At 48.1% G+C, this 12,762-nt stretch overlaps 1 protein-coding gene across 23 annotated transcripts in view; it reads left to right on the top strand.

Moving 5' to 3' along the window:
* APBB2 (amyloid beta precursor protein binding family B member 2) overlaps nt 1-12,762 on the top strand; it is a 357,775-nt gene that overhangs the window by 278,106 nt on the left and 66,907 nt on the right. For all 23 annotated transcript variants that reach the window (XM_048212057.2, XM_048212053.2, XM_026508789.4 and 20 more), the window contains 2 exons: nt 9,017-9,163; nt 12,368-12,495. In XM_048212057.2, the coding sequence (XP_048068014.2) occupies nt 9,017-9,163; nt 12,368-12,495 (275 nt within the window). The remainder of the gene's footprint in view (nt 1-9,016; nt 9,164-12,367; nt 12,496-12,762) is intronic.

The raw sequence follows: 12,762 nt of genomic DNA, 5'->3' as shown, positions 1-12,762 counted from the left end.
GGCTTCCCTCCTCTTTACAAGCCACCCGCTCAGAGACTGTGTTTCCTTCCCTAGGGTTGTGCAGCCCTTTCTCCTGACCCCCAGTTTCCTTCGTGCCCATTTCTTCCGTTCTCCTCTAAATGCCTGGTCATTTCTTATGTAGAGCCATTGAACCATTCTCCTCCTCCTCCACTTCTCAAAAAAGAGCTCTGCTGCCACCCGGCAAGCTCCTTCTACCACCCCACCCCCCACCGTACGTGGGTCTTCACGGATGTCTTGCTGACTAAGTGCTCTGGTATCTAACTCCCTTGGAATTCTTTTAAAGTACTTCATATTCTCAGAGCCTTTGGGAAGTTAGTGAAAGCTTTGGGCCCTTTCCCATAATATGGAAACACACAAATAATTGGGGATATATTTTCAGGAGGTTTAGAAGCCCATCCGTGGATCCCCCCACCCAGGGCCTTGCACTCTTGGTCAAACCCTCTGACGTAGGCTGAGGAGATGAAGCCTGCCCTTCTGAAGAGGACAGAGCCTCCTCCGCTCCTCCCCAGGCCCTGTGGTCTCTCCCCACCCCCAGCCACTGAGGTATGTCCTTAGTCCTGCTTGTATCATTAGTTGGAAAAACAAAACAGGCTGGCTGTTGGTGGCATTCCCCAATCTCAACACATTTGACAAGGACCAAAGACCGTGAGGAAATAGTGGTCACCTTTTCTCAACCAGCCCCTTCGGACCAGACCTTATAAAGGTACTTAGCACAGGCAATCCTGTTTAATCATGCCAGTTACCCCCAGGAGGTCCGTACCATGTCCTCACTGCAGCAGACATGGAAACTGAGGCTCACCAAGATTAAGTAACTTGGCTCAGATCACCCAACTTGGGATTTGTTCCTTGAAAACTTGGGGCTTAAACCACTATGCTCATGCCCCTTGCCTCCACACTTTGTACCGTATTCATCTTGTTCACGTCCCTGGAGCTGTGTGACCTTTGGTGTCATAGCCAAATGAGTTCGTCCTTCCAGTTTTTAATTTTTTTTACTTTTTTTTGAAGATTTATTCATGTATTTGAGAGCGAGAGAGTAGGGGGAGGGCAGAGGGAGAGAGAGAATCTCCAGCAGACCCCGTGCTGAGCACAGAGCCTGATGTGGGGCTCGATCCTATGACCCCGAGATCGTGACCCAAGCCAATATCAAGAGTTGGATGCTTCAGCACCTGAGCCACCCAGGCGCCCACCTCCAGTTTTTTAAACTATTACATAGAGCAGAGCCTTTGGTCTCTTTGGTTCCTTGATGTGTCTCCAGTACCTGGCTTATGTGTCAGTGTTTGTTCACTGAATGAATCCATCCATTCTACAAAGCTCAGCTCAATACCACATCCCTCAAGTAGCTGTCCAGGGCCACCTGGGTGGCTCCGTCTTTAATCATCTGACTTTGGCTCAGGTCATGATCTCAGGGTCCTGGGATCGAGTCCTGTGTCAAGCCCCACAGGGCAGGCTCCACGTTCAGCGGGGAGTCTGCTTCTCCCTCTCCCTCTCCCTCTGCCCCTCCCCTGACTCGTGTGCATGCACGTGTTCTCTCTCAAATAAAATCTTAAAAAAAAAAAAAAGTTATCCAAAATGCCCTCCTCTCTGAGTTAAAAAAACAAAACTGCCTTTCCATGAGCAAGCAACACATGTGTGTGTCTCTGTGTCCCCTTATTTCACGTTGCCGTGTTATGGATTCCCCCTTGGTGTCTGCTCGAGAGTGGAGCTGTGTGTGACTCATTTCTCTCTGTCTCCAGGAACTAATAGGCACTCAATAAATGTTTATTGACTTGAATACACAGTTGTTATTATGCTGCGGGGTAATTAGGCTTAAATGGTAAGTCACTCCCATAAATGAGTGTTAATGAGGATTACATGTGTAATGCTAGACGAAATTGTAGCTTTCCTCTATGCACTTTTCTGGTTTTTTAATATCTATAATTTAGTGTTGCTGTTGACTCGAGTATCGTTTCCCTCTTTGTCATTGTTCCTCGGTAGTCACAGAGCACTGACCTTGATGCGGGCATTGAAGCTGCCGCTTTGTGCACGTGGGCCCGTGGAAGCACCATGTTCCCAGGTGCTGTGCGCTGGGGCTGGCCCACCTGGGTGGAGGCGAGGCTGGACCCTCCACTCCAGCAGCTCCAGTTCCCTCATCTTTCCCCTCCCCCATCCCTGTCCCACCGAGTGGTCCCGGGACAGGCCCCCCAGTCCTCTGCCCACATGGTCTCATCTTGCTTGTCCTCATTAAAGCTCCAGGAAAGGAAATACAGACCACCTCCGAGAGAACAAAGAACGAAATAAGAGAGCCTCCTGGATCCAGAGACAGAAGAAAGTGAACATTTGCTGCGGGCCTATAGTGTGCCAGCCGCTTTCCCTTTCTGATTTCCTTTGGATCTCCTGGAAACTCTGGGAGCCTCTATTAACACCATTTTTCACCCGAGAAAACCTAAATTCACGGAGGCTGAGCACCCACTGATGGGGGTGTAGGAATTCAAACCCAGAATTGTCTGGCCTGTAGAAACCAAGGCTTTGTGCTGTGTTCTGTTCCTCCACACGTGTGTTTGGAAGAGGTTTTCCCCAGGTGTGTGTCTGTATTAATATAGGACTCAAGAGAAAATGAAGTTGAAACACGACATGTGTTTCCAACCAAGATATGACAACTTGATTCCAGTGCAGAGAAAGAGAACAGATGGGAGAGGAGGACGCCTCAGGCCAAGAGCTGTGTCCCTTCTCATTCAGCCACAACGCTCATTCCCCTAATGCCAGTGATGACTAATGGGAGCAGGAGCAAACTCTGCCCAGTTAATCCTCACAACACGTGACAGGTGGTTGGGGGATGGGGATTTTTAGTATCAGATGAAGAAACTGAGGCACAGAGATTTTAACTAACTTGCTCAAGATCACGAATACTAAGTGGCAGTCTTGGGATTTCCACCCACATTTTACTTTCAGGACCAGTCTTAGGGACAGCATGACTTCGGGTGAGGAAAGAGGTCTTCTGTCTACAGCAGGGGCTCTCAAAGTGTGGACCCCAAAACTTAGAGACCGGAAGTGACTTCCCCAAAGTCATCACTTAAATCCAGATTCGTCTGATGACACTGTCCATTCTCTGAACCACTACTCATTTTTGCGCTTTTGGTAAAGAGCTCTTGAAAAGTGAACATTGGGAAGCCTGCCTGACTGGTTTGGTCAGTGGAGCATGTGACTCTTGATCTCGGGTTGTGAGTTCGAGCCCCACATTGAATGTAGATTAAGAACAAAATCTTGAAAAATAAACATCAATCAAAGGGCAAATGTTGGGAGGTTTTTTTAAATTTTGGAAAAAAGTATTTTAAAAGTAAGGTTGATTAAATATTTGATTTTTTTAATTGAATATTTTGGGCTCTTCGCATACTCTGAAACAAATGTTTATTCCCAGAGCTGATTGCACAGGACGTCAGGATTTCCAAGCTTAAGGAGAAGTGATGTGGTTGTAAACCTTCCTCGCCACACGGGGGCAGCACCAAACAGCACGGGTTGCTCTTTGTGGCTTGGTTCTTTGGGAGGACGAATTCGTCTCCTGGTGGATTTTAGTTATTCCCCTTACACCTGTTTCCTCTTACTAAAGCCATGGGGACCGGCAGTGAAGCTTTATAGATCAGAAACCAAATTACCACAGCAGCAAAATTGCACAAGGAAAATTACTTAAATTCGTGGTAATAATATAGTTAGGGCTCTTGTTTTCTTTTAATTAGTGTGACAAACAATGTATTTCATGTACCATTTGCATTTCTTAGCCAAGAAAAATACCTTTGGATTTTAGTGAGCTTGTTTAAATCGAAATCCATGTATTCTTGAACTCAAGGGACAAGAGGCAGCCGATATTCTTTTTTACCTTCATTGTTGTTAATAAATTCTTTTGAGTATTTACAGGCTGTAGGATTTTGTAGCAGGCAATAAAAGAGAGTGGGAAAATGTGTTCCTGGCTTCTAGTTTTAAGGGCATATGACCACCCCACAGTGTTTACCATTCACCTCTGCTGGGGTCACCAGATGCTCGGACTGATAGCAGCTTTTATCGATCTTGACCTCTGTTTCCACTTGGGCATATCACAGTAGCCTATCCACACCTCAGTTTCCACTCCAGAGGCTGAATTCACTGGAATTTGACCAGAGGGACTACAGTAATTTATTATCCAAACTGGGACCCTTTTGAGAGCAAAAGGAGCCACTCAGTCATTTTGCTAGAACAACAAACATAAACCAGAGCTGTCCTGGGGACAGTTGGAACATGTGGTCACACTGACTACAAATCATATCTTTTCATTTTCTCCCCTTTGATGACTCCAGCTAAGATTTATTGTGGCACTCTGTTCATTTGCTCTTTCCATTCAACAAATGTTCACTGACTGTTCTTTCCATTTTTATAAATGAAAAAAAGATTGGGATTTTATAAATCACTTGGCAAGATCACAGTACCAGTAAATCAGAGCTAAGATTTTAATCCAGGCTGTCCCTGCTCTGGGCCATATACATTCAAAACTGTACTGATGTTGCTGACTGTTCTTGAGCCTTTCTGCGGACGTAGCCCCGTCTGACCCTGTCCCTCCAGTAGAATCTCGGGCATATAGAGAGTAGTTAAGAGTGGGAGCCCAGAACCCTGGGTTCTCCACTTCCTAGCCTTGTGCTTCATTCTCTTTCCTCACCTATAAAATGGGTACAGTTAACTTAGTATTGACCTCAAAGGGTTGAAATAAGGAGTAAATGAATTAATACCTTTGACATTTGAGCAATGTCTTATTTATTGTGTCAGATGATACAACTATGCTGTGCTTATTTTCCGGTATCAAAGTAGGTTGGGATGATACACATGTTCTCCAAACTGGGAGAGTTTCCATTTCGTTTTTGACGCCGGAGGAGAGCACGAGAGGTGTGTGATACTGCGATTTATAAGAAAAATATATATTTGGTTGTTGAGGTATATTTCTCTTGTGTTTGGTCTTTGGTTCCTGGCTCATAGCTCCTAAAACCCTTGGAATTTCCCAAGTGCTGAGAGTGAGTAAGGGTCTTTTATGTGAATGATGTAAGAGCACCGAAGGCTGGGCGCTGATTGCCAGTGGAGCCTACCAGGTGTTTAGAGGGTTCAACTTTCAGTCCCACCCCCAGACCCCTGGGGAGGGGTGGAGAAGGCTAGAGATTGAGTTCCATCACCAATGACCAATCATGCCCTTGTTTTGTTGTTTGTTTTTTTTTAAGATTTTTATTTGTTTATTTGAGAGAGAGGGAGAGAGTATGAGCAGGGGTAAGGGGCAGAGGGAGAAGGAGAAGCAGACTCCCCATTGAGCAGGGAGCCCGATGTGGGACTCGATCTCAGGACCCCAGGATCGTGACCTGAGCTGAAGGCAGATGCTTAACCAACTGAGCCACCCAGGCGTCCCAGAGGGAGAAGCAGGCTCCCTGCTGGGCAAGGAGCCTGCTGCGGGGCTCCATCCCAGGACCCTGGGACCATGACCTGAGCCAAAGGCAGACACTTCAGCGACTGAGCCACCCAGGTGTCCCTCAGTCATGCCCTTCTAATGAAGCCTCCATACAAACCCAAAAAGATTGTTGAGCTGCTCTAGCAAATTAATTGAATCCGGGGAGCGAGTTGTTGGAACCTCCAGCCTATAACCTGGAATCGTGAGTAGCATCTGAAGTGGCGGGGGGAGAGGGGGGCCGGTCTTGTAGGACCAGCCCCTTAACCTGTGGGATCTGATGCTATCTGCGGGCAGTGTCAGAACTGAGTCGAACTGTAGGACCCCCCGTCTGAGAACTGCCTGTTGGTGTGTGGACAAACCACACACTTTCGGCAAAGGTGGCAAAGCTGAGGTCATTAGAAGGCGGACTGTAACAAGATCAGAATGGCAGGCTGGGGTAGGTTGTGGCCCTGTGCTTTCACTGCCGAGGAGGGAGGTTGGCGAGCTACACGTGCTTCCTGCAGGAGGCAGAAAGGGAACCTTCGGCATAGCCCCCGGGGGTTGTGAACCGGGGAGGGTGTGCTGTGTTACATCGGAGCGGACATAGCCACCGGGAGAAACACAGCTCGGTCTCGGGCGAAGGGAGCAGAGCTGCCGACGGGGCTGCTCACCGAGGCCGCCCCGCAGCGGGTCCCCAGCCGGCCCTTGTGCCCGTGGGCATCCTCTTCACCTCGGGCTGGTTTCCCTGCGGCGGACACACAGGCACGGACGAAAGGTGAGGGCATCTCCAGGAAACTTCCCTCGGGACACGGAGTGCTGAGTAGCTTTTGCGGCTGTCCCAGGGACCTTCTCTTTTTGGTGTATTTGTTTTGTTTTATTTTATATTAAGTTAGCCACTGTAGAGTACGTCATTAGTTTTTGACGTAGTGTTCAGTAATTCATTAGTTGCTTATAACACCAGTGCTCATCACAGCACGTGCCCTCCTTAATGCCCATCACTCTGTTACCCCTTCCCCCCACGCCCCTCCTCTCTGAAACCCTCAGTTTGTTTCCTGGGGTCCATGTCTCTCATGGTTTGTCTGATTTCTCCCCCTTCAGATTTCCCTCCCTTCCCCTGTGATCCTCTGTGCTATTGCTTATGTTCCACATATGAATGAAACCGTGTGATAATTGTCTTTCTCTGCTTACTTCACTTAGCAAAAATCACAATGAGATACCACCTTACACCAGTTAGAATGGCAAAAATTAAAACAGAAAACAACAAATGTTGGCAAGGATGTGGGCAAAGGGGAGCCCTCTTACACTGTTGGTGGGAATGCAGGCTGGTACAGCTACTCTGGAAAACAGTATGGAAGTTCCTCAAGATGTTAAAAATAGAGCTACCCTATGACCCAGCAATTGCACTACTGGGTATTTACCCCAAAGTTACAGATGTAGTGAAAAGAAGGGGCACATGCACCCCAATGTTCATAGCAGCAATGTCCACAATAGCCAAACTGTGGAAGGAGCCGAGATGCCCGTCAGCAGACGACTGGATAAAGAAGATGTGGTAGATATATACAATGGAATATTACTCAGCCATCAGAAAGGATGAGGACCCACCATTTTTTAGTGTCTTTGTAGAAGGCATAGTATCCCCCATCAGCTCAGGGCTGCTGTTCTGTTCCCGGTGGTCATGCAGATACTCCCTGCGTCCCCTCTAGGACAGGAGGAATCTATGTGCTATTTCCTTAAACAGATCGTGTTTGGTATTTTGGTGGGTTTTTTCCCCTTGAATGTGTGGTTAGCAACTCAGGCAGGAGGTAGTCGGTCAGGGCATGGGCGTGAGACAGGGAAGGTTGAACCGAAGGAATGTGGTCACTTTGGGACAATGTGTGGCATTTCTTCCTTTTGTTAGTGGCGAGTCCTGTTCCCCGGCCTTGGTTCTTGAGTTTGGCCAAGAAGGAATTCAGAGCCAAACTCACGCAACCAAGCATTTAATAGCGTTCAAAGTGGAAGTACACTCTAGGTGGGGTAGCAGGTGGGCCCAGAACTGGCTACTGCACGGGGGGTCAGGGTTGACTGGGTTTATAGACTTGCATGAGTTATGAGGTCAGAGTGACGGCCGTGGGACTCCTCCCACTTGTGGAGAAGGGGAAGTTTTGGTCCTACATGGTCCCTGTTGTAATTGCCAGGGTAGCCATGCCCTGCAAGGGAGGAGAGGTCAACACCTCAATGTAAATATAGTATAATGAAGCCAGAAGTTACTTGAGGACAGTAGTTTTAGGAAAGAAGAATTCATGTTCCTGGGGGTTTGCTCCCTGTCTGCATTCCAGAAATGGTTGGCACTTTCTGCCTTTTTCAACAGTCGGACAGTCCTGTTCCATGCTCCTATCTAGCCAGCTGCCTCCTCTATCAGTCTGATTATGAAGCTCACTCTGGAAACCTTACAAGATACTCTGAGAGCCAGCCTGCCGGCTCCCGCGGACTTGTGGCCCCTTGTCTGACCCGCCTATGCTGGGAAGGTGGGCGGCTGCTTCAGCCGTTGTGAAGCTGGGGAGGGACCCCCATTCCGGCCACCTGGCATCCCTGGCAATTGGCAGCAAGCAGATCTGTAGCCGAATTAGCCCTCGCAGGTCCCATGCGTTTTCTTTTTTTAATACATCTTTGAATTTTCTTGTTGCAACATGCATATAATACTTTTTTATATTTTGAAACAATTGAATAACTAAACTTTAGAAAGGAAGACAAGGAGTGCGACCTCAAAATATCTCGAAAGGATAAAAGAATAAAAGGAGCTTGTGCTGTTTGGTATCTCACAGCTCATGTGTTGTGTGGGCTTTCGGGATTTGGTGCTAATTACAGATGCTGTGGGACCTGAGACCTGTTATCACAAAAGCACATTTTCCCCCCATCTTCCCTCATTTCTGGGTACTAGAGAATATGTTTTGCTTCATCATTATTAGAAACAAGTGCCAAACATGTGTTTAATTCTTTCTCTCTCCTGTTGTCTTTTTCTGGGTGTTTAACAAGTAACAGATCTCATGGGTGTTGCATTTCTTACTATTTAAAAAAAAAGAAAAAAAACCCTACCTTATTGTAGATAAAGGAGCTTAAAAATCCTCATACTCATCAGCCCTATAATTCTACTTCTAGTCATCTACTCCAAGAAAAAAATCTGAGCACACATACATATACAGAAAAGTAGGCAAAAAGATATTTATTACTACATTTTTTAAAGATGTTATTTATTTAACAGAGAGAGAGAGCACAAGTAGGGGGAGTGGCCGAGGGAGAGGGAGAAGCAGGCTCCACGCTGAGCAGGGTACCCGCTGCGGGGCTCGATCCCAGGACTCTGGGATCATGACCTGAGCCAAAGGCAGATGCTTAACTCACTGAGCCACCCAGACGCCCCATCACTACATTTTTTTAATAGCAAAAGGCAGTCAAGGTTTAATTTTCTAGAGGATTCGTTTGTTGCATTCAATGACCGGACGTTATGGAGTGATTGGAGGTGCATTGGGCATAGCCTGCAGGGAATTTGTAAGGTGGTGCAGATCGGCTGCGGTCGGTGCGTGCCTTCATGCCCTGTGCTTTGTCTCGCAGTGTTTCGCCGTGCGCTCCCTGGGATGGGTGGAAATGGCAGAGGAGGACCTCGCCCCTGGCAAAAGTAGCGTTGCTGTCAACAACTGCATCAGACAGCTTTCTTACTGCAAAAACGACATCCGGGACACAGTCGGCATCTGGGGAGAGGTGAGTAACACGGGGAGAGAATTAACAGCAGGCTCACTCACGCTCTGCTGTGCTTCCCAAACCCCCAGAGCTCTGCGAGATGTGATCCTGAGGGTATCTATCAGGTGCATTTGCCCAGAAAGACAGGGAATGTGGGCATGGTGTACCCTTTGATTTAGCTGTTCGCCCTGCTAGGTCCGGTGAAGACTGGGCCCTGCGAGAGAACATTTGTCTGTGTCTACATGACGGGGTCTGACCGGTATCCCCGAGTCCCAGGGATGTATGGATGGGTGCTAGGGCCCAGAAACCCCTAAGCTTGCATGCAAAACTGGACACACCATTATATAAGCAGGAAAAGAGATGTTCTCTAAAAGTATGTCCTCAAAGGGGAATGTGACCCCTACACATACACACAAAAACGCTGATGTCCCTGTACGCTGAAAGTTGACCCACTATCCTTTTATAACGCACTCTGCTTTATGTATAATCGGAAAATCAATATTATACCTGAGTTTTTAGAATAGATCACTGTATAATCTTTCTCACTTTGAACAAGGTAATTCTGTTTTTGAAATGTTGTTGACATCATTTCAAAAGGAGAGTAATAAGTAAAAATACCAAGTTCGTATAAAATTCATGTCAAACAGGAAAAGCTGTATGCCTGCCATGCTCTGAGACCTGTAGAACAGGTGTTTCGGGAGCGTCTTGAAATAGTGCCTGCTACATGAGTCCCCTGCTCCCGAACCATGCCCAGTTCATACAGAGCATTGACAGTTCTTTGATGGGGCTGTTTGGAGCCCCGAGCAGCACGTCAAAATGGGAGGGACGTTCCCAAGGCTGTCCATGGAAGAGTCTACACCTTAGAATGGGGCTGAGCTGTATTGCCATCCAGACTTTTAGATCTCAAGCACAGGGAGAAAGAAGGAAGAATTTTCTCCTGTCCAAGGAAAGGACGTCTGTTTGGTGTCTGCCTTTACCGTGCTTTCACTGCATTGCTCCCCCTCCCACCCAAATACCCGGACATGTCTTTCCCACCATATTATCTACCTGCCTTCACTCTCCTTCAGTCAAAATGCTCTTCCACCAAAAGAACAAATCTCAGCTAGGATTTAGAAGAAGGGTTGGCATAATTCATACTAATGTGTGAATGGCTGATGAATACCACCGAGGACTTGCCACCAGGTACTTGGAAGAGCTTAGTAAGACTCTAAAGGAATCTACAATTGGCAGGATACCTACAGGAGAGAGAACATCGTATGGAAATATAGGGCAAAGTGACAGCCATGCCTGAAAATCCTCCGTGTCTTCCCCCTAGTTAGCCCCTCTAAGCCATTCCTGTTTTTCTCAATTCTTCCTTCTGGACAATGAATTCTCCATTCTTCAGGCAGTGCTTCTAGCTCGTAGTGTATAAGTAGAGCTCAACACTGAGGGTGATGAGCTCTGCCTTTTTGCCAAGCCCACCACGTACAACACAACTCCTTAAATATCTGTTGAGTGGCTGACTGAAGATAAAGTCATGACTGTCGGATGAGTGTCTCATCTGTGGATGACAGCTGCGTAAGCGTCGCTATTTTGGTAACAAAAACCAATTAGCAAGACTTTACGATGGTCAACCAGGAGCTGCTGTGTGTTGACGAGAAAAGCGATAGGATGTGCTGGGAAGACATGTGTGTGTGCTGAATGACTCCACGGAAGCCATGCCGTATTTTCATTCAGGGACACTCCACACTCAACCAGCCGTTCTCATTTTGGACTACCGGCTGGAAGTCGTCCTTGGTTCCGTCCAACAATGCAGAGGGGGTCAGTAGAATTAACCAATGAAGACAGTCTCCGTGACCTTTGGGAGGACCAGCGGGGGTTTCTAAGCGGAGTTAGCCCAAAGGAAGTGCATCACTCCACTCAGTGAGGGGGCCCAGGCCTCCCCATGGGTAACGTCCCATAAAGCATTAAAACAAGGGCTTTCGGAGCCTGTTAGTATCTGCAAGGTGTTTGCCGTGGAGCAGCTGCACGGAGATGGGGTGGCGGTGACCAGATGGGAGTTGTCCTGGGGGCCACTCACTCGCGGGTCTAGAGGAAGATCCCTTAGGCTGCGGTCAATACTTCATTCCTGGGGGAAGGGCAGAGAGAGGGGAAAAGGCACCAGACATCTATCAGTTCACCCAAACAGCTCTCAGTTATTCCAGAGCGCATCACCTGCTTGGCACTGGCGGGACCTGGGACCTGCCCTCTCCCCTGTTCCCAGCTCTCTGGGGCTCAACGATCTTACATCTCCTGAAGACCACCGAGCTGCTGGCCTCAGCTAAGGCCGGAGGAAAGGAGACACTGTCCTTTGGTGAACAGCAGATGTTTAATCATTTCTCAAATTATGCCCGAGGAATCACAAGGAGAATAAAGTTGAATAGTCTAGCGTTCTTGTCCCCAGAGAGCCAACCTATGTGGGGAGACGAGAGCCACGCAAGCAGTGAGAAGCCGCGGCCTCCCCCGCACTGGTATTACGATAGGGTCCATGTCACTAAAGGCCTCCCAGCCTCTGGGTCAGACCTGACACAAGTTGCCTAACCTCGAAGCCTCAGTTTCCCTATCTGCTAATCGGAGATAATGACTACACCAAGCTCTCAGAACAAGTTGGAAAGATCACGAACCAGTGTGTCCCCAGCCCGTGGCATAATATCTGAGAAGTGATCAGGTCCTAGAAACATTAGCTGCTGTAATACCGCGCGAGTCACAAATGCGATTTGTCAGCCAGGTCACATAGATGCGAGGTGCTGCAAATGCCGAGGAGGAATGGGACGGTCGTGGTTGTGGGAAGGCCGTCGGGGGCATGCCTGGCAGGGTCTAACTGGAGAGGAAGGGACAGAGACACGGGTTATGAAAAGGACAGGCCTGGCGTTAGCAAAGGACCAGATTCTCCAGGGAACCTCCCATTAGCCTTTTTTCTCAGAGTCAAGATTCAGAATTGTAAATAATTAAAAACAAGAGCCAGCTGGAAGGCAGGCTAGGGACACATTTCAGAGGACGCAGAGAGGGAGAGAGGAATTGGATATGTGCGAGGCATATGAAAGATTTATGCATATTTTCGTCAGGAGAGGATGTTGCTCTCTTAGGAAAACAAATCACAGACTGGAAGGGTGGCTTCTTTTGATCATTGCAACGATGTCCCTAGAAAGCTGTGTTACCAAGTGTAGCTTCCTGAGGAAGAAACCATGTTTTCTCGTTGAATCCCAGGGGAAAGACATGTACCTGATCCTGGAGAACGACACGCTCAGCCTGGTGGACCCCATGGACCGCACTGTGCTCCACTCTCAGCCCATCGCCAGCATCCGCGTGTGGGGTGTGGGTCGCGACAACGGCCGGTGAGTACCCGGGGGTGCTACCGCCTCCTGTCACCTCAGCACCGAAGCATGGTCTCGCTGCTGTTGCGTGTCACGGAATGTCAAAGGGGACAATAGACTGTCCTTAGAAGTGTAGAGAATGAAAGCACATCTCTCTCCTTGCCTCCTAATCCCTCCAAAATGCTTCCCTTCTTGGTTTCTGAACCTCAGACCTGTTGTGAGCTCTGGATCCTGTCTTCGAGTTCTGCGTATTTCTCCTCCTGCTCATGCTCCTCATCTGAGTTGCCA

The sequence above is a fragment of the Ursus arctos genome, unplaced genomic scaffold, assembly GCF_023065955.2.
Source record: "Ursus arctos isolate Adak ecotype North America unplaced genomic scaffold, UrsArc2.0 scaffold_9, whole genome shotgun sequence".
In the NCBI taxonomy this organism is placed as follows: Eukaryota; Metazoa; Chordata; class Mammalia; order Carnivora; family Ursidae; genus Ursus; species Ursus arctos.
The sequence above is the reverse complement of the archived record's forward strand: the minus strand, read 5'-3'. Positions and strand labels throughout refer to the sequence as shown.